The sequence below is a fragment of the Centrocercus urophasianus genome, unplaced genomic scaffold (genome assembly GCF_019232065.1).
Source record: "Centrocercus urophasianus isolate 14NV4802_14NV808 unplaced genomic scaffold, USGS_Curo_1.0 seq_9, whole genome shotgun sequence".
NCBI classification, from domain to species: domain Eukaryota; kingdom Metazoa; phylum Chordata; class Aves; order Galliformes; family Phasianidae; genus Centrocercus; species Centrocercus urophasianus.
The window spans coordinates 23,589,773-23,611,895 of record NW_024885532.1 but is presented as its reverse complement, the minus strand read 5'-3'; the positions used below and the strand labels follow the sequence as shown (position 1 = coordinate 23,611,895).

The 22,123-nt window shown below is 46.9% G+C and overlaps 1 protein-coding gene across 1 annotated transcript; it reads right to left on the bottom strand.

Moving 5' to 3' along the window:
* Positions 1 to 6,167: 6,167 nt before the first annotated feature.
* Positions 6,168 to 18,150, bottom strand: CDADC1 (cytidine and dCMP deaminase domain containing 1). The gene is made up of 7 exons (XM_042838951.1): positions 18,063 to 18,150; positions 12,050 to 12,144; positions 10,116 to 10,293; positions 8,782 to 9,360; positions 8,274 to 8,323; positions 7,524 to 7,693; positions 6,168 to 6,985 (listed from the first exon to the last, which is right to left on the bottom strand). The coding sequence occupies exons 1-7, from the start codon at positions 18,148 to 18,150 to the stop codon at positions 6,784 to 6,786; spliced, it is 1,362 nt and encodes a 453-aa protein (XP_042694885.1). The 3' UTR covers positions 6,168 to 6,783.
* Positions 18,151 to 22,123: the final 3,973 nt, after the last annotated feature.

Sequence of the window (22,123 nt, the reverse complement as noted above, 5' to 3'; positions counted from 1 at the left end):
CCCCCCCCCCCCCCCCAAAAAAAAAAAAGTAGTTTTAGCAAACTTAAAAAAGAAACAGAAATCTCTCCTTGAAATAAGCTTGGTAAGCTGTTTCCTTGCTGACTTCCTCCATAGTCAGCAGAACCACCATGAGTAACTTCTCCTCCTTTCCAGGAGGTTTGTGACTCCAGGGTGTGAGAGCAATCAGGCTCAACTTGCAGCTTTGAGATACCTGCGGGGGGAAGGGTTCAGAGGACTATTGCTCTGTTTGCCATTCTGTGAAGAAATGCCATATTTGTATGCATGAAACACATGAAACACATCCAGGACATGCTGGTCCTGAATTAATAGGCACGGCCTAGGCCTTGGGAAGAGCTGAATTTACTATTTTGAGAAACAAGTGAAAGGATTTTGATAATTCAAAATGACTCCAGCGTGCAACTGTGTCACTCGTTGCTGTTGCTCCCATTCTGCCTTCCCATTCCTTCCTTCTCCTTTGCTCACAGCTCATGTTGCATTTCCCATTACAATGCAGGGATTGTAGACACAGCTTTGCTCAACCTCTTGCAGTTGCTACGCTGTGGAGATCATGCTGAGCAAAATAAGTGTGTGATGGTGACATTATGTCTTTTCAGTTCAAAGTACCAAACTCTGTCCTCAGATACTATCCTCTGTGGGATGTTGCTGTGTTTTTCCAGCAGTGCCCATCAGCAGCATTAAAGCAGTGCTTTGTGCTATCTTGTATGTGCAGTGTTCATTGTGTGGGAATTGCAGACTCAGAGCAGAACCCAATCAGCTGGAACTTGCTTGTTTATCACAGCAGCAGCACAGCAGAGTAACTGTAGAGGTAAAGCAAAGCTCCCTGACTGGGAGGGGCTGGCTTATCTGCATTCAGCTTCTCCCAGGTGGACAGGGGAGGTATAGAATATGTTATAGAAAATCCTGTAGTGAATTAGCTTTGTAGAGAAGGTCAGAGAAGAGCATTTTCCTCTGACTTCACTTTTCAAATTGAACTCGAATTGCTGGAGAACTAGAAAAGAAAATCCTTAACTATTCAGGAGAATGGGAAAACACTGCTCCATTCCTGTGCCTTGTTCTGCAGTGTCCCTGCTCACTGTTTCTGGGTTAGTGTCCCTGAGCCCAATTCTCTTATCAGCTGTAATGATTCTGTGCTAGTGTAATTGGGAAAAAACTCTGGTCTTTAGCTTTTAACCTCATAAATTTTAAACTGTGCCTGCATTTTTAGATTGTGCTCATAAAATACCTCTACAGCCTGGTTGAAATTACAGCACACTGCCCGCAGTGATTTGAAATCAAAGGTCTGCTGAAAAGTGGGTATTGCTGCCCTGACTGAGCTGCCAAAAGATTTAGGTTTAAATTTCCTGATGTAGATGTTTCACCAGTTAGACACCTTTGAAATGAAGAAGTGCTTGTTTTGTAAGCATCCGGGTTCTAACTCTCCTATGCTGCAGCCAGCCTAAAAAAAAAAAAAAAAAAAAAAAAAAGAGAAAAGAGATGTGAGTTCATGAGGCAATTTCTAATGATTCAAAATTGTAAGAGAGTCTGGAATGATGGGCACCTCGAGTACAAAAACACTTGGCAGGTTGTTTGGTGGTGAAAATGCTGATGCCCCTTTTTGCCCTTAGCTTGTTCTACTCATCGGGAGTGCTATGAGTGGGAAATGGAGGATAAACAGTGTCTTCTTGCAGTGCTTGCTTCCATTCTCCTCTCAGAAGATGTTTGATCTTCCTCCCAGCTTCTTCCTCCTCCTTCAGTTGCTGGAGCGAAATGGAGCTTCTGTCTTGCAGTATCACCCTGAAGGCTGTTGGTTATATAAAGCTGGATGTCCCACAGGGTGTGTGGGGGGGGATTAGCCAGTGTCTCATAGAATGTCTTGGGTTGGAAGGGATCCCAAAGCCCAACCAATTCCAACCCCCTGCTGTGGGCAGTGCCACCTAGCAGCACAGGCTGTTCAGGGCCCCATCCAGCCTGGCATTGAGTGCCTCCAGGGTTGGAGGTTCACAGTTCACAGTTTCTCTGGGCAGCTGTGCCAGAGTTTCACTACCATCTCAGGGAAGAACCTCCCCTTGACATCTAACTTAAATCTCCCCTCTTTTATTTTAAAACCATTCCCACACTGACTACCTGTGTAAAAAATTGAGTCTCCTCCTGTTCATACGCTCCCTTCAAGTACCAGAAGTCTGCAATGAGATCTTCCCAGAGCTTTCTCTTCTCCTGCCTCAACAAGCCCAGTTCCCTCAATCTTTCTTCATAGGAGAGGTGCTCCAGCCCTCTAATCATCTTTGTGGCCCTCCTCTGGCCCTGCTCCAAGAGCTCCATGCCTTTCTTGAGCTGGGGGCCCCAGGCCTGGATACAGTGCTGCAGATGGGGCCTCACAAGAGCAGAAGGGGACAATCACCTCCCTCTCCCTGCTGGCCACACATCTTTTGATGCAGCCCAGGATACAGTTGACCTTCTAGGTTTCAAGCACACCACTGGCTCATGTTCAACTTTTCATCCACCAGGACCCCCAAGTCCTGGGCAGGGCTGCTCTCAGTTCTTCCACTCTGCATGTATCTGGGATTTCCCTGACCCACATTCCATGCCTTGTGCTTGGCTTTGTTGAACCTCATTAGATTCACACAGTTCCACTTCTCAAGCCTGCACAGATCCTGTGAAGGGATGGCATCCCTTCCTTCTGACATATCAACTGCACCAGCTTGGTGTCATCAGCAAACCTGCTGAAGGTGCACTCAATCCCACTGTCTCTGTCGCTGATGACGATGTCTCAGAATACCAGTTCCAGGATGGACCCCTGGATGAAAAGACGTTGACCACAAACCTCTGACTGTGGCCTTCCAATCAAGTTGATTCCTTAGGAAACGCTAACACCCCCAGCTTTTTCCTTCTCCCTCAGAAATAGCCTAGTGGGGTCCCCTGGGCTTTGGCAGGCACCAGCTCTCTCTGCACTGCTCCCGTGAAGAGGTGTCAGTCCTGAGCATTCACGCTCTGAGGAGCAAACTGTGGGGAAGGCTCTGTAGCTCCTTTGGTGGGTTTGTGAAGCTGTGAGCAGAGCCTTCTGCCTGCTTGCTCAAAGGGCAGAGCACAGCTTCAGATGTACACGAGTGTGGTATAGGTCCCTGTGTTACCCAGTGCATTTACAGATAAAGGCTTAATGCAAACAAGCAGGTTATTTTGAGGAAAACACCCTGGAGTAGCAAATGGGGATTATGTAATCCTTGTTCTTAAGCAGACATATAGCAAGATATGTTTTACTGTGTACATCTAAAAATAGAGTGAGTGCACTGTGTTTTGTGACCTCGGTTTCGTTCCTCCATTCCCTTTCACGCGCATGCAGTGCTGCCTGCTGCAGCCTGCTCTGCACACAGGCACATAATGGGACTGTCCTGACTCTGTCCTCTGGGTCTGAGCCTGAAGCCAGGTGTGTGGCAGTGTGTCCTTCTTGTCTCTGCTGGGCTCCCCAAGGATGGCGATGGTTGCTGGTTCATAGAATCACAGAAGGGCCTGGGTTGAAAAGGACCACAATGCTCATCCAGTTTCAACCCCCTGCCATGTGCAGGGTCACCAACCAGCAGACCAGGCTGCCCAGAGCCACATCCAGCCTGGCCTCGAATGCCTCCAGGGATGGGGCATCCACAGCCTCCTTGGGCAACCTGTTCCAGTGCGTCACCACCCTCTGTGTGGAAAACTTCCTCCTAAGGAAGTGAGGGTCTCTAACAGAGTGATTTTGGTGTCTGACTTCTCATGCAGAAGAGTGTAAGAGTTCCACTTCAGGCAAGTTTTTCTCAATTGATTTTTCATTCCAGTCCTGTTAAATATATTCACTAAACAAAACAGTGCTGAAAGGGCTATTTTTAGGATTGGAATTTTTGTATGCATACTCTTTGTTTTAGGGCTCTCATGTATCAGAATTAAGTCCCTTACAATAAAGCCATGGGTGAAGGAGACTTTCCCTGAAGTGCTCTAGCTTCAGTGAAAGCTCATTTCAGTGAAAATGTCCCAGCAGGCATTCATAATGATTGCTGTTTACAGAGCTCGATCTCCATCTTTATGACAATGCAGAGCTCTGAATGGGGGGCCCATTTACAAGCAGAACCTTACACGGGTCCCAGTCCTGGGCTGCGTGAAGCTGCTGGGTCAATACTTGCAGAATTGATTTTCTTTGCTTGGCTGTGGCATTGAATGGCTTCTCAGGAATTTTCTGGTCCTCTAACTTTCTCTTTTTGCGAGTTCCCACCGACACTGAGCAGGACGGTCCATCAGGGTGGTGTGTGTGAAGGTTCAGTCTGGCAGCTTTGCAAAGGGAAGACAATAATAATCCATAAGTAATCAAGCAGCAGGAGGAACAGGATGTGACATCCTCTGTTAAACCAAGTTCTTATTGACTTTGGTAATGCCCATTATGGAACAAGTTTGAAATGCTGGTTTACCACTGAAACCTCTAAGTTCTATCTGATGGTCACAGAGTGGGAATTGAACTCCGGAATGAGAAACTTGCAGCAGCATCCTGTTGGGTTGTTTTCCTCCCCCTTGCCTGCAGGTTTGTGCATTGCTTTCCACAAAGGAAGCTGTCCAGGTGCCGTGCGGCTTCTCTCAGCCCAGGAGCTGGATGTTTCTGGCCTCCATCAGTGTGGTTTGGGTACAGAACTGCTTTTGCTGAGCCAGAGCTGAACATTCGTACCATGGGACCTTAGGCACAGTGTGGATAACAGCCAAGTGCATTCAGATTTACATCTCCAGCTTCTTTATTTCTCAAACTGTGGGAAAACAACAGATCCATAGCAGAATATCAACATTCTTTGCAAGGGGTGGGGGGGGAGGATATTGCGTTCATAGAGTCACAGAATCATTAAGGTTGGAAAGACATCTAAGAACATCTCATGGAGCCATCAGCCCATCCCACTATGCCCGCTAACCATGTCCCTCAGTGCCACATCCACACGGTTCTTGAACACCTCCAGGGACAGGGACTCCACCACCTCCCTGTGCAGCTTGTGCCACTGCATCACCTCTCTTTCTGAGAAGAAATGTTTCCTAATCTCCAACCTGAACCTCCCCAGCTGTTGCAGGCAGCAGTGTGCTGTTGACAGTCTGTCAGGTGTCAGCAAATGCCCGGGGGCTGGCAGAATCATAGGGTCATGGAAGCACAAGGTTGGAAAGGACCTACAAGATCATCTGGTCCAACCATCCTCCCATCACCTCTGCTACCACAAGCACTAAACCAAATCTCACAGCTCCTCATCCAGACGCCTCTTGAACACTGCCAGGGACGGCAACTCCACCACCTCCCTGGGTAGCTTAGTGGTTGTATGTGTTTGGCATAGTAATTTGTGATGTCAGTTGCTGGGCAGCACAGATGGAGAGAACAGTAGATGGGTTGTAGTAGGGTGGAAATGTGCATGGATGTTTCCTCAGTGAGGCATGACATCCTTGAATTTCATGGAATTCCATACAGGTTAATTGGCTCTATAAAGGTTTTTTTCAGGATGGACAACATCTCTTTCTGGAGAGGCATTGGAGTAATCTATCCTGAGACCAGAGGAAAATGTGGCTAAAATGAATGATGGGAGATTGTGTCAACAGGGACCATTTGTCACACAACAGGGGATGAGATGCTGTTATAGTCATGTTGTCATTCTTGCTGTGGGACAGAAAATGCAGGCATCCTGTGTTCCACGACTGGCTGTGTATGTGTTCTGTGAAAGCAAGCGTATACACAGTCTGTCAAGTGGTGAATGTACTTAATGGTTTGTCAAGAGGAAGGACATTGGGGTACTTTTGGAGTCAGTGACTTTGTGCAATTTGGATTTGATCATAGAATCATAGAAGCACAAGGTTGGAAAGGACCTACAAGATCATCTGGTCCAACCATCCTCCCATCACCTCTGCTACCACAAGCACTAAACCAAATCTCACAGCTCCTCATCCAGGCGCCTCTTGAACACTGCCAGGGACGGCGACTCCACCACCTCCCTGGGCAGCCATTGCAGTGCCTGACCACTCTGAGAGAAAACGTTCTTCCCCATGTCTAATCTAAACCTCCTCTGGTACAACTTTTGTTTGTTTGTTGCCTGGGAGAAGAGGCCAAACCCCTCCTCATCACAATCTCCCTTCAGGCAGTCTCTGAGCCTCCTCTTCTCCAGACTAAACAATCCCAGCTCCCTCAGCCACTCCTCATACGATTTGTGCTCCAGACCCCTCACTTATTCCAGAAGACAGAAGAAAGAGCAAGGGGAGAAAGAAGTAACTTTCCAGTGTTCACTGTGAGCTGGGAAAAGAAGGGCTGTCCCTCAGACACACACTTCCTTTGAAGATAAAGATCCCTTAGGGCTTGTGTGGCCATTTATTCCCCTGAGATGGGGAAGCAAGCCTGCAGAGACTAACAGGACTGCAGTTTGGTATGGTGAGCACCCTGAGCACAGGTGCATTTGGCCACCTTCAAAACCCACCACAGCTCTTTGCAGAGCTGCCAGAAGGGCCTATGAAAGCATGCTGCCATCTCCCATCCCATGTGGCAGAACGGAGGTCTGAGGAGAACTTCAGCATGGTGAGCCGCCGTGTCAACAAGCAGCCACAAGTCAGAGGGCAATCTGCAAGGAAATGACATCCCAGAAAACAGGCACCACACAGCACATGGCACAGCACTCCTCCCCAGAGGTTCCAGAGCAACCTCAGTGCCACTCACACTTGATTGAACAGCACACTCCTGTATGCCAGCTCTGTGACTGCTCACTCCACCCTCCCATGAATGCTGCCCACAGGTTTTTGTATATAACACGTATTTTAGATACTTACAGTAAATTTGCTTACACCCTCCAGTTCACCAAACTTCATATAGGAAATATCTGCTTTCTTTTTTCCAGCATCGACATCTCCTGCATAGATTTGCTTGATACCAGCCCCTTTGATTAAAGGGACACATTCATCACAAGGACATTTTGTCACAAATATCATGCTTCTCTCGTCTGGCTTTATTTCTCGACACCTACAAGCAGTCAGAAAGCAGAATTTCAGCATTTACATCTTGATAGTTTTGAATGGTGACAACAGGAAGAAGCAAAGAAGTGTTGTGCTATCTAGCACCTGCTCTCACAATCAGCTTATTCCTGCTTAAGTGCAAGAGCATACAAAACCACCTGGTCTGGTTTTACTACCTGTGAATGAAATGCCCCTCCTACCTTTCCATACACATCACATGTGGCATCAGGAGCCTCAACAATTGCCACGCTTCCATATTTCAGGTTATAGCACAGTCCTAGCAGGAAGCAGAGGCAGTGGCTTATATTTGAAAGATGGCTGCCACACACTGGAGTGAATTTCCTTTCAAAACCAAGTTCACTTAGATTCTGTCTGAAGAAACTCCACAGCTGACTGTGTCTGTGCACATCCACGTTCTGCCCCTTAAGTATAAACAAGACTGGGACTGCAAGCCACGTCTCTTCACAGTGACATCGTGCTTCTGTCACAAAATTATTTCTGAACTGTTGTCTCTTTTTTTTTGGTGGTAAAGATCAACTCATTACCTGAATGTCAAGGCGTTCTGCTCAGCATGAATGATGTATCTGAACTTCCTGATTTCCCGATCTTTTTGTTTGTCATCCATGTGTGGAAAATCAGCATATTCAGATCCAACAGGAAAGGCATTGTAACCGCAGCCTACAAAATACATTGCTCCTGTTCCATCACAGCTTCTCTGCAACAGTAAACAAATTAGGGAATTTTGAGATGTTTAAACTGAGTACTGAGTCACAGCATTGTGCAATATATGCTTTCACATTTTGTTTAGTATGCAAGCATTGTAAGTTCACGCCAAGTTACAGCAGTTAGAAGAGAACTCAGCCAACTGCTGCATGTCTGCACAGTGCTGTTCCACGAAGCCACGCAGGCAAACTGCAGCAACACAGACAACAGACCAAACTGGGCTCTAAAGGCTTCCCTTTTTGCATACTGTTAGAGGGAACAAAAAGTGTAAAGGATTTGGTCACCTGGAATACTGACAATTAGGGAAGCAAGCATGCTAAGAAGAGGCAGATACACCGTGGCACTTACTGACCTGATTTACACTTCCCCTTCATCTTGAGAGCATAAGCAGTGAAAAGTTAGGTACAAATAGTGAGAAGTACAGGGCTTTCTACAGCACTGCACACGTGTACAAGTTTACACATGGGTTCAAATGTTTACCTTCTATGCATATGCAAATTAAAAGAAACACAAGCCCAAAGCAGATACAAGCATATACAAGGGCAAGAGAAGGCAACTTTCAAAATACTTACTGCTTTTTCTTCTGCCCAAATAATAGCTCCGACTCCTGTTTTATGATCCTCTGGAACACATAAATTTTAGCAGTAAATAACAAATGAGGTACTTCTAAGTCATGTACATACTAACATATTACATCCTAGAGTAAAGTTGTTTTCTGGATACGAGAAAGGAACGCAGGAAGACCGAGAGCTTTAAAGTGTTGAGAGTCTACTGCAAAAGCTGGGGGTGCTTCAGCAGCAAGGCCAGCCATTCTGTGATTTTGTCAGGTCCATTTTTTGCCAGATGCTGAGAAGCAACCAATATGTATAACTAAGAACACATGTGCCAACAACACATACAGAGCAGCACGACGATCTGAGATTGCAAACCATCAAAACCTCAGATTTATTACTTAATTGCTGCCATTCCTTAAATATGTGGTAATGCTCAAACTAGGAAATTTAACAGAAGAAGCAAGATGAAATAACCAGGAACTCACCCACACGAGATCCATTCCTATCCCCTGCAGTAACAACTCACCTGTCCGGTAGGCGAGCAGCCTGGCTTGTACCATACAGTGCCTTGCAATCTCTTGGGGCAAACCCTGATGGCATGTATCATTTGCTGGCTGTGGTTCACTGCTGTAAAATCCAAAGCAACCAAAGACAGGGACGCTGGCAGCCACCGTGGCCAAGACCAAGACCAGATCTTTCATATTTTGCCTAAGATTGCTGAAGTATGGATTTTCACAGAGGTTCTCCAGTCCTATGGTCATCAATATTTGCTTGTGTGTTTCCTCATTTGAAATCAGGAATAAACTTTCATATTCTTTAATTCTTTCTTGTCTACATGCAGTATAAAAGTCAGTATTAAAGTCAGGCTGGGATTTGGCTATTTTTTTAATAAAATCAAGCTTGGTGGAAGTTTCTTCAATAAACTGCACCATGTAGCACACCAAGGGCTGAAGCAACACACACACCCGAGCACGGCTGTTTGACTTCAGCCTTTCTACTGCTTTGGCATCGAGCTTTGCATCACTGGTCATCACAGGATTGGATGCCTCATTCTGCAAGCTGATTTCAGGATCTGCGGGCCAGTAAGAAATCCTGTTCACTCCAGCTGGAAGAGAAGACAATGCAGAAAAAGGAGCCATTGAAGTACGGTGGGACACAAACCTCAAAAGCAATACATTATTGCCTAACCCTGTTTTTAGTCTTTTAAGGCCCCATGTGCTGCGTAAGGCATGGCTGGGCAATAAGAATGGCAGCTGGTATCAGGAGCCCAACTGATTCGATAACCAGATCATAAACAAAAACAGAAATTTCTGAAGTTCCAACATCTTTGTGGCAGCATAATTTTGCATCTTACCTATAACAGATACATTGCCAACGCATAAAAATGTCTGTGATAATAGAAACTGCTGCTGAGATTCAAATCTAATCAGGAAGTGAATAATCTGTCTTCATCTCACTTGAAAAAAGGAAGACTTAAAGTACTTCCTTGTGATTTCTGCACCATCTTTATTCTGTGCCACTAATATGCAATGAGAGGACAAGTTAAAAATGTAGTAATCAGGATCTGGTCATCAGGCTTAGGGTTGTTCTGGGAAAGTGCAATGGCTGTGTCAGAACCTCAGCACTGAGAGACAGGCACCACAAACAAGAGTTGCTGCACAACGAAATACAGTCTCAATAGCAAACCCTAATATCCTGATCATCAGTTTCAGGAAATGCACATTCAATACTGTGGAAAATAACAGTGCAGGCTTCCATGAGCTGCCAATCAGCTAGGATAATCAAGGAGAACATGGGCGTTCTGACACCACCAATGGCAAGTGTAACAGCTGTTCCCACTACAGTACAATCAGCTCTTACCATTTACAATCATTTTTAAGCAAGTTGAACACGGTTTTCTGGAAAAGTAAAGATCACAGTTTTTAAGTCTTGATCCATGTTTAATGAGCGCGATCTGACCAGCATGCAGGTCTGGACTGGAACAATGAAGACCAATGATGGTCATGTTTTTCACCACAACCAGACCGCTCTTCTTTACCTACGGAAAACAACGCATGGTTATTAGCATTACGTCCACAGGGAGATCACAGCTTGTCCCTGCTAACACTCACCCACCAGGAATGGAGTACGTTGCTCCCCGGTACAAATTCTCATATGGATCATTAAATAACCTCTGCTGTATTTCCACTAAGCACTGCCTACATGTGGATCTTAATACCTGAGTGCTGTGTCTCTGTCAAACCTCACACCAACACTTGTCACCAATTCCTGTTTTTTTCTGACCATAGCTTTACCCATTAGAAAACTCAGGAGCTGCACAGAAAATTCCATCAACTACAACTTAAAGCCTCTCTCAATCACTCAGCTACTGTAAGTGCTGATGATTTCAATTTCCGTCTTAATCTTGATCATCCTGGGACCCAATAGGTCCTCTAGTTTTATTTCTGTTTTTTCAATTATAGACGTGAATTGCGGTTCTAAATAAGGAAAAAGCCTGCAAGTCATAGACAAGAGCTCTTACATCTGGATTCCCACATGTTGTGAGGAAACTGAATACTGCCTAGTTTGATCACAGAATCATAGAATGGCCTGAATTGAAAAGGACCACAATGCTCATCCGGTTTCAACCCCCTGCTATGTGCAGGGTCACCAACCACCAGACCAGGCTGCCCAGAGCCACATCCAGCCTGGCCTTGAATGCCTCCAGGGATGGGGCATCCACAGCCTCCTTGGGCAACCTGTTCCAGTGCGTCACCACCCTCTGTGTGAAAAACTTCCCCGTAATATCTAACCTAAACCTCCCCTGTCTCAGTTTAAAGCCATTCTCCTTTGTCCCATCACTGTCCACCCTCCTAAACAGCCATTCCCTCTCCCATTGATGATGCAGATCTTATTATGCAATCCAGCTGTAACCCAAACACTTGTCTGTAAATTATTCAATTTCACTGTGTTTACAGAGACAGGGCTGTACCAAACCCCACATATAACCCACGTGCCTTTCCAAACTGAATTACTGCGTTTCAACCTATATTTGAAGTCTCCATAGTGTTCATCTACCCCTCTTTCACAAACACAGCAATCAGTCTGGGACACGCAGTACAACACTCTGAAAACTACTCGTCACTCAAGTTATTATCCTATCTTTTCTTGTCCTGGTTGATATATGTGCAATGTGTCTCAGCACATGGATCTGCCGTGCACAAAGAAGTCATCATTTTAAAGAGGATAATAAGAGCTCTGACTACAGACAGAGATTCCCTGTTCCAGGACACTCTGCAAATACCCCTGTACTTCAATGTATAACTGGCAGGTATACAGAAGACTCATTCTGGAAGATGCTTTCTTTTCACTGTCACTAAGGTAGTTACCTACAAGCTCCTGATCAACAACCAGGAGTTTTGAGTAGTTCTGTGTACATTCACTGCATAAGAAAACTTCTCTACAGCCACTAACACTATCATTGTAAGGACTCTCTCTACCTCACAACCAGTGGGTACTAAGAAATGCACAACATGTTATGCTTTTCAAAATACCCACCAGCATTTTTACTGTTTGCTTCATCTGCTGGGGTTACGTCTTGCCTTTCAAGTGTTTTCACTAACAGCAGTTTGTGTAACTGTTCTGCTGTTTTTCTCTCACCGCATTTTCTTCTACCTCTAAGTAAACTCGAAAAAAACCTGTCAGCTTTTTCTTTTTTCTTCTCCAGACTATCCACTCTGTACAGAGTAGTTAGGTTACAAAGCTGTCAGCATCTGTTCAGAAAGACCAATTAACAGTAAGCTCTGATGTTTTACCTGTGATTTCTTCTGTTGTTCGGCAGAAGGAAAGAGTTCCATCCAGAGACTGAACAAAGTAAAAAGATTGACCTTAGAAAGCCTGGGTATTTGGCCTGCCATTAGAAGAAAAAAGAAATAGTTATTAAAGAGTATTTACAAATAAAAATGACATTGTTTTAATAACTAAGACGTATATCCTAGTCATGGGGGTGCCATAGAGGAGATGCTAGCAACCTTTCCAAAGTGGCACACCAGATTCCATGTTTCTTTCCTAGGTTAGGGGATAAATTTGCTAGAAGAACACAACCAGAGCTAGAGGCGAGGTCACAGAACCATAGAATGGCTTGGGTTGGAAGGGACCTCAAGGATCACCAAGTTCCAACTCCCTTGACACGGGCAGGGCTGCCAGCCACTAGCCTGATTAAGTGGTAGGTCAGACCATCAAGACGTGGCTAACTGGCTGAGCAGCACCCTGCCTCTCCTTACCTTTATGTTACCAGATCCTACTTCTATCAGAAACATCCAGGCTTCCAGAAAGGAAAAACAGAACTGGCACAATTTCTATGTTTTACAAATTTCCTCACTTTTCATTAGCTAAACATGGAAGTTTCTGTTCTGTGAAATGATACAGAAGCGTTATAATGCAGCAAGACTTCGCTTATGATGAGAGCTACCATCAGCTTTAATGCCTTAATATATACCTCTCCCAACATCAATCCCAACTGCCACAGTTTTCTAACTCATCTGTAGGTAACAGAAAGGCTTTCCTCAGACACAAACAAAAGTTCTGATGAACATTCCACTTTGGTTACTGCAGAAACTCTATTATCAACCTTTCTGCTATGACAGCAGCCAGACTGTGGCTCTGGGCAGCCTGGTCTGGTGGTTGGTGACCCTGCACATAGCAGGGGGTTGAAACTGGATGAGCATTGTGGTCCTTTTCAACCCGGGCCATTCTGTGATTCTATGATTCTACGAAATTCCAAATTACTTCTGGAAAGTAAGTCAAGCCAGAATGTTTGCAGCAAGATAATTCTACTCAAAGGTGGAAAGCATGAACCGCAGAGCAGATCCCACGTAACTTCAGTTCATGTTACCAAATGATTCCCAGATGCTGACAGAAATGTGAGACATATCTCATGACTCAGCTTCAGGCTCACCACACGGAGAGCTATCCCAGCACACATCATGGTCTTACACTGACACCTTCTGCATGACAGGACATGCCACTGTGCAGTCTTGCAGTCACACCAGTTATAGAGAAACCTGTTTCTCAATTTGTACAGACTGCTTAAATTTTGCTTAGGTTTTAACAAAAAAATTTAAACCTGTCACTGTGACTGAGTAACCAAAGGGGCAGCAAAGAACCACCATCAACCACCTTGTGCTGCTTTGAGTCTCATTTCAAAATTCAGATAGAATTCTGTAAGGCCCAGCACTCAGCATTACCAAGTGTCCCACAGCTGAAGAAGGAGCTGTCCTTACAGACTGGAAGGAGCATTCCTTGAGAGCAGCCCTGCGGAGAAGGACCTGGGGGTCCTGGTGGATGCAGAACTCAACGTGAGCCAGCAGTGTGCTCTTGCAGCTCGGAAGGTAAATGGTATCTTGGGTTCCATCAGAAGAAGGGTGGCCAGCAGGAACAGGGAGGTGAATTTCCCTCTCTACTCTGCTCTTATGAGGCCCCATCTGGAGCACTGCATACAGGTTTGAGGACCCCAGTGCAAGAAAAGACAGGGAGCTGTTGGAGACAGTGCAGAGGAGAGCCACGAAGATCATCGGGGGACTGGAGCACCTCCCCTATGAAGACAGGCTGAGGGAGCTGGGCTTGTTCAGCCTGCAGAAAAGAAGGCTGTGGGGTTTGCAGCCTTTCAGTACCTAAAGAGAGCCTACAAACAGGAGGGGAATCAACTCTTTGAAAGGGTAAATAACAGCAGTATGAGGGGAAGTGATTTTAAGTTGAGGGAGGGAAGATTGAGGTTGGATGTTAGAGGGAAGTTCTTTACACAGAGGGTGTTGAAGTACTGGAACAGGCTGCCCAGAGAGGCTGTGGATGCCCCATCCCTGGAGGTGTTCAAGGCCAGGTTGGATGGGGCCCTGGGCAGCCTGGTCCAGTATTAAATGTGGAGGTTGGTGGCCCTGCATGTGGCAGGGGGTTGAAGATTCATGATCCTTGAGGTCCCTTCCAGCTCTGGTCATTCTGTGATTCTGTGAAGGAGCAAGCACTGCATTGCTCACTAATGCTTTCGCCCTCCCTTAAAGCAGTTTTGCCTCACACGACTGGCAAGGGAGAAGGTTAGTCTAATGACAGAGCTGTGAACCCAAACATTTAGGACAGCAGTTAAACGCATACAACACATGACTGGAATACCCTTTTCAGACTGTACTTCTGCAGCATTGTTCACACAGAGGGAAGAACAAAATGAGGGCTTTTGGAAAGCAGCAACTGCCCACAGTTACAGCAGTACCACCTGATCCCACACTCACAGGGCTGCACAGCTGGGGACATCCCCTCACCACACACAAACACTATGAGAGGCCCATAATGAGCCCATTAGACATGCTTGCTAGCAAGCAAGTAGCACATGTGAAGATTTGTCTTCTCTTGTACTAAAAGCAAACACTAAAAGTAATTCTGGCAGCCATACTTCAATAAGCAGATTTTATTCTCTTAAACGGACATTGCACCCTCGGTAAACTGTAGATGACACCAAGATGAGAGGAAGTACTGATGTGCCTGGCAGAAGGTAGGTCCTACAGAAGAATCAGAACAGGTTGGACCAGTAGGCTGAGGCCAATTGTATAAGGTTCGGTAAGACCAAGCACTCCTTGGTCACAACAACCCCGTGCACTGCTACAGGCTTGGGGCAGAGTGCCTGGAAAGCTGCACAGAGGAAAAGTATCAGAAGGTGTCAGTTGACAGCTGGCTGAACATGAGCCAGCAGTGGCCAAGAAGGCCAATAGCATCCTGGCTGGTATCAGCAATAGTGCAGTCAGCAGGAGCAGAGAGGTGGCTGTTCCTCTGTACTCAGCATTGGTGAGGCAGCACCTCGAGTACTGTGTTCAGTTTTGGGCTTCTCACTACACTGAGGTTCTGCTGTGTGTCCAGAGAAAGGCAATGAAGCCTTGAGGGGTCTGAAGCACAAATCTTATGGGGAGCAGCTGTTCAGTCAGTAGAAGAGGAGGTTGTGGTGAGGCAGGGGTTGGCCTCATCTCCTGGTAACAATGACAGGACTAGACATAAGAGCCTGAAGTTGCACCACAGGAAGCTCAGGTTGCATATAAGGAAACACATCTGCTTAGAAGGAGTGGTAACACACCAGCACAGGCTGCCCAGGGAGGTGGTGCAGTCACCAGGCCTGGAGGTGTTCAAGAACTGTGTGCATGTGGCACTAAGTTAGTGGACATGGTGGGGATGGGCTGACGGCTGGACTGGATGATCTTAGCAGTCTTTTCCAACTTCAATGATTCTATGACATTCGAGTTCATCTGTGTTACAGCCCCACGTCACTCACTCACATTTACAATACCCAAATGACAAGCTAAAAAAACCAGCAAAATTTATTTCACCTCGCATGTCTACCATCATAATTTCTAAAATGGATTGCAATCTATCATACAGAGTAGACCCCAAATAGAATATGCCAGAAGCAAATTGAAACTATTGGTTTATTGGACCTTATCTGGGTGCAAGATGTTGAACACATGAAAAGCAAACAGAAAAAAGCACAGAGTCTGCTTCCTGTTGTGAATAGATATAGATTTATCATGAGAAGCAGGAGGATATTATGATGAAAAAGGAAAGAAGGAAGGTCACAGTTAGCATTTCCACGCATCTGCATCTTCATTCATTTGCTCTTTGCTAACAAGAGCAAAGCCAGGCACACTCTTTTCTGATGCATCAAAGCCTCAATTTCCCTATTAACACAGCCCATCCTCAAACACAAGGCACGATTTTCCTCTTGCAGGTCAAAGGCCTCACTGCAGTGAGGGAGAGTGTGTTTAAGGAACACGAGCTGTGAAGGGCAATGCTGAAGGCACCGCTGTGGGGCATGTCCATGAGATGTGGCTCAGAATGTAATTATGCCTGATTTGCAATGTGGGAATCCGTAGTTCAAAGTCTGAATGTCTCGTAAGACCATATCATAGAAAAACTAACACTGCTTTGAATGTCGTTAAGGAAGAGATCAGTGATATCCTTATGACCTTAAAGCACCTGGAAAGGGAAAACAGAAGACATGTGCAGAGCAAAACTGCAGTGAGAGTGGGATTCTCATAGAGACAGCCGGACACAGCCCCCACTGCCTGCCAGGAGAGCCAGCAGGTCTCAGCCCAAAGCTGTGCATGAATCATAGAATCAGTAAGGCTGGAAAAGACTACTGCAATCATCCAGTCCAACTGCCAGCCCATTTCCTCCATGTCCACTAACCACATCACTCAGTGCCACATCTACATTGTTCTTCAACACTTTCAGAGATGGGGACTTCACCACATCCCTGGGCAGCCTGTTCCAATGTCTCACTGCTCCTTCTGAGAAGAAACTGTCCCTAATATCCTTCCTCAACCTCCCCGGCAAAGGTTAAGGTCATTTGCTCTCATCCTATAGCTGTTACCTGGGAAAAGAAGCCAACACCCACCAACCTGCTCTCAGATCATTGTAGAGAATGATAATGTCTCCCCTGAACCTCCTCTTCTCCGACTAAATAATTGTAGAATGTCTTAGGTTGGAAGGGACCTTAAAGATCATTAAGCTCCAAGCCCCCTGTCAAAGACAGGGCTGCTACCCAGCAGCTCAGGCTGTCCAGGGTCCCATCCACCTCCAGGGATGGGGGATCCACAGCTTCTCTGGACAGCCTGTGCCAGGACCTCACCATCTGTGACCAAATAATTTTTTCCTGATATCTACCCTAAGTCTCCTGTCTTTTACTTTAAAGCCATTCCCCTTCATCCTATCACAATCAACCCGTGTAAACAGTCAGTCCCCCTTCTGCTTATAAGCTCCTTTCAAGTACTGGAAGGCCACAATGAGGTCTCCCTGGAGCCTTCTCTTCTCCATGCTGAACAAGCCCAATTCCTTCAACATTTCCTCATAGAGATGCTTCAGCCCTATGAGTTTCTTTGTGGCCCTCCTCTGGACCTGCTCCAACAGCTCTGCACCCCTCCTGTGTTGTGGGTCCCAGATCTGGATGCAGTATTTGCAGATGGGGCCTTACAAGGGCAGAGCAGAGGGAGACAATCCCCTCCTTCTCCCTGCTGCCACCCTTCTGTTGATGCAGCCTGGGATGCGGTTGGCCTTTTGAGCTGCAGGCACACACTGCTGGCTCATGTGCAGCTCTTCACCCACCAAGACCCCCACGTTGTTCTCTGCAGGGCTGCTCTCAATGAGTTCATTCCCCAGTTTGTACTCCTATCTGGGACTGCCCCAGTCCAGGTGCAACACCTGCACTTGACCACTTCTCAAGCCTGTCCAGGTCCCTCTGGATGGCATTCCTTCTTTCCATTGTGCCAACCGCACCACCAGCTCGGTGTCGCCACCAAACTTGCTGAGGGTGCACTGGATCCCACCGTCTGTGCCATTGATAAAGGCGTTAAAGAGCACCAGTCCCAGGAATGGACATGTGGGACACCACTCACGACCGGCCTCCACCTGGACACGGAGCCAATGACAACGACCTTCTGGCTACGACCATCCAACCCCCTTTTAGCTGGACCCTACAGCCCAGCCAAACGATCCCATCTCCCTCCGCAGCTCCCCAGCAGATCTGTGCTCCAGACCCCTCACAGTTCAGCCGCCCCTCTCCGGACACGCCGCAGGCCCTCAGCGCCTTCCTGCAGGGAGCTGCAGTCTCGCAGCACCCACAGCGCCGTGCAGGAGCTGCCCAAACCCGTCCCGGCCACAAGTGGCTCTCCGCTCCCTCAGCGCCCAGCCGCAGCCACGCTCAGGCCGCGCGCTAAGGCCGGCCGTTTGCGGCCGCTCGCGCCTCGCAGCACCCCGCCCCGGGGCGCCTCGCGGCGGACGCGTGGCGGCGCTCACCAGCCATGCTGTCGGTCTGCGTGCTCGCCGCGCTCATTCGCGGCCCCCTCGCCGCCGCCGCCTCCTCCTCCTCGTCCGCGCCGTGCATCGGTGCCGGTGCCCACAGCTCGCCCCGCCCCCATAGCGCCGCCGCTCCTCCCCTCAGGGCGGCGGAGCGGCGAGGGCGTCCCCATGGCAACCGCCGCTGACGGGCGGCTGCTTCGGCCAATGGGAGGCGAGGGGGTGGAGGTGGGCGCGGCTTGCCTCTGGGGGGCGGGCAGGGGCTGAGGGGTGTCTAGGCGCGGGGGGGGGGGGGGCGTGCGTGCAAACTTTGCAGTATGTAGTCATAGAGCTGCTTGACTACGGATGGACCCCTGAAGGCCATCCGCTCCAACTGCCCTTCAGTGAACAGGGATACCTGCAGCGCCATCGGGTGCTCAGAGCCCATCCAGCCTGACCTTGGGTGACTGCAGGGATGGGGCATCCGCCACTCTCTGGGCAACCTGTGCCACTGCCTCACCACCCTTGTAGTAAAAACCCTTCCTTAGAACCAGTCCAAATCTCTCCTGTTCTAGTTTGAAACCATTTCCCCTTGTCCTCCCACAGCAGACCCTGCTAAAGAGTCTGTCCCCTTCCTTCTTACAGCCCCTGTTACTGAAAGGCTGCTCCCAAGTCTCCCTGGAGCCTTCTCTTCTCCGTGCTGAACAGCCCCCGCTCTCTCAGCCTGTCCTCATTGGAGGGGTGTTCCATCCCTTGGATCATTTTGGTGGCTCTCTGATGCATTCCAGCAACTCCACGTCCCTCCTGTACTGAGGATTCCACATCTGGATGCAGTACTCCAGGTGAGGCCTCATAGCACAGAGCAGAAGGGCAGGATCAGAACTTGTTAATTGGGCTGTCCAAGGTCACAGAGAGAGAAAGGTTGGGAGATAAAAAGGGTTTTTTGTGTTTAAACTACTGTCATGTTGTCTTGAGTGAATGGTTGAGAGCTTCAGCGCCTACTGGATATCAAATACCTGCATTGGGCTGCTGAAAGATGAGCTGCTTCTACATGGTTTGACTGCCTCTGTTCATGGTCTAACAGGTTAACAGAATAAACCCAGACTTCACATTTACTGTCTTTTCTTTTATGGGGAGAATGAATTGTAATTAACTGGATAATTCTTATTGATTCCAAAAGAGGCAATGTAATAACTTTGAGATTTGGTAACATAATGCAAGGGAGTTACTTCATTCCACAACTATATATCTCTATAAAGAAGCCATCAGTGACCACTGGAAGAAATGTGTGTTCCTGAAAGTGGTTGAGGTGTCAGTTAAAAGTACATGAAGTCTTATGATTCCAAAAGAGATGTGGACAGTCTGGAGCAAAGAAAATGAAAAGACTCACTTATATGCAGAGTCCCCTAATTAGCTTACTGCTTGTTTTTTCTGTTTTTCCCTCATCGAGAGACTATTTTTCTGGAGAAAAGCACGTGGGGTTCAAGGGCAGTTGTTTTTGACTCTCTGTGGTAGAGCAGAAGCAAGAAGCCAAAGACTGACACACCACTTCATACCTATGCAAAAATAACTGCCTCATCATTTCTTCCTATTGAGGAACAGCTGGGAAACGTGCTTGGATTGTGTTGGTACTCTAAACAACTGCGCTTAGCTGGAAAACAATTTTGGCTCCCTCGTTTATTGGCCAAAAATACAGTTTCAAGTTTAAGAGCTTTTTCCTTAGCAGATCGCCGCTGCCTACCTGGCTGGGACAGCCTGGCACAAAAAGGTTCCCTAGAACTCCTTGGCTGTACCTGCTGTTCAACAGATCACTGTCCAGGTGGAGGCCAGTCATGAGTGGTGTCCCACTAGGTTGTCCTGGGACTCTTTAAATTGGTACTGGTACTCTTTGAATTCTCTATCAGTGATGTGGACAATAGGATCAAGTGCGCCCTCAGTAAGTTTGTTGGTGACACCACGCTGTGTGCTGCGGTTGACACAATAGAAAGAAGGAATGCCATCCAAAGGGACCTGGATAAGCTTGATGAGTGGGTCCACAGGAACCTAATTCAAGGCCAAGTGCAACGTATTGCACTTGGGTTGGGGCAATCCCAAGCATGTGGACAGGCTGGGAGAAGAACTCCCCATGAGCAGCCCTGTGAAGGACTTGGAGTTCCTGGTGGGTGAAAAGTTGAACATGAGCCAGCAGTGTGTGTTTGCAGCCCAGAAGGCCAACTATATTCTGGGCTGCATTAACAGAGGGGTGGCCAGCAGGGAGAGGGAGGGGATTGTCCCCCTCTGCTCTGCCCTTGTGAGGCCCCCATCTGCAGCACTGCATCCAAGCCTGGGGGCTCCAACAAAGGAAAGATGTGGAGCTTTTAGTGGGAGACCAGAGGAAGGCCATGAACATGAACCAAGGGCTGCAGCACTTTTCCTATGAAGACAGGCTGAGAGAGCTGGGCTAGTTCAACCTGGAGAAGGCATGGGGAGACTTCACTGTGGCCTTGCAGTATTTAAAGTGAGTTTATAAAGATGAGGGAAATCAACTTCTTACATGTGGTAGCGACAGGGTAAGGGGGAATGGTTTTAAACTAAGAGAGGGAAAATTTAGATTCAATGTCAGGAGGAAATTTTTTACTGTGAGTGTGCGTAGTGATGCACCGGCACAGGCTGCCCAGAGAGGTTGTGGATGCCCCATCTCTGGAGGTGTTTAAGGCCAGGTTGGATTGGGCCCTGGGCAACCTAATCTAGTACTTGGTCTAGCAGCTGGCAGCCCTGCCTGTGACAGGTGTTGGAACTTGATGATCCTTGAGGTCCCTTCTTACCCAAGCCATTCTATGATTCTATGATTCTGCATTTAAATAAAACAAACAACCCTCCTCTTGGAAAGTGAGATATTGAACATCACTGTAGAATGTAGGTACTTTGGTTTATATAGGAAATGTCTGTTATTTGTTTGTATCATGCAAATAGAACAAGCTGCTCTTTCATCTTTGCAAGCCAAGCTTAAGGAATTTCTGCACCTCTGTCAGGCAAAACCACATGCATCCTGCAGCCTCATCAGTCTGCTAGTGATGAAAATATCTCTGTTGATCTAATAATTAAAATCAAGTAAGCAAACTAACAGGAATTAATGATGCTAATTAAAACAAGAGGAATCTACTGGCATCCAGCAAGATAGTGACTTCTTCATGTCCATGCACTTTAAGGGGGGGTTGCACGTACCTGTTAGGGATTGGACCTAGGAGCTCTGACTCTCCAGACTTACGGAGCTGAGCTTGCTGTACTCCATGCTCTGCTTTGCAGCCTGGGAATGAGCTGCCATGTTTTACCTCAGAAGAGTCTGCCTTCCTGTGAAGCTGTCCTTACGCTGGGTTTGTGTTTCTGTTGAAAGCAGCAGAGGGTTGATATTGCTGTGAGTGAGAATATCTTTCTTCCGCCACAATAAAAACGTGGTGTTGCTTTAGAAACAGAAAGGCAGTAGGTTTTGGATTGTGCCAGGAGGGTGAGAGATGAGAGGGGGAGATATTAAATCCCAAATCTCTGCCCATGCACTGCTGATCTACATGCCCAGAATGCATGTAATCAGTAGCTGAGGAATAAAGCATTGTTTCACCACGACATGTTAACTGGCTGCATCTTATACCCATATTTAAGCATTTTATCTGCAGTGCTGTCTGAAATTCTTTCAAAAACTTGCACATGCCATGCATGTGTGCACAAGTAAAATGATAAGTATATGAGAAAGCATTGAAGCATTGGTGCAGTGCTTTGAATCTCTGATGTTCACTCACACAAAAAATTGACTTTTTAAATTAAAAATTAATTAATTAAAAAATTAACTTTTTTAATTGCAGACACTTAGTGGTGTTTTATTTATTAAAATGCCAAGATGAGATTTCCTGTGGCTCGGGAAAAGACACGAATATGCTTTCCAGAAGTGACACAGCAAATGAAACAGCTGGGATAATGATAAACGTTTGCCAGGTGCTTAAATTCTTTTAAGATTATTCTGTATAACTCCAGAACAGATAACAGCTTGCACAAACAAACCCCATATAAATGAGCAGGGGAGCGTGCCAGTTCTCTGCAGCAGCACTCTG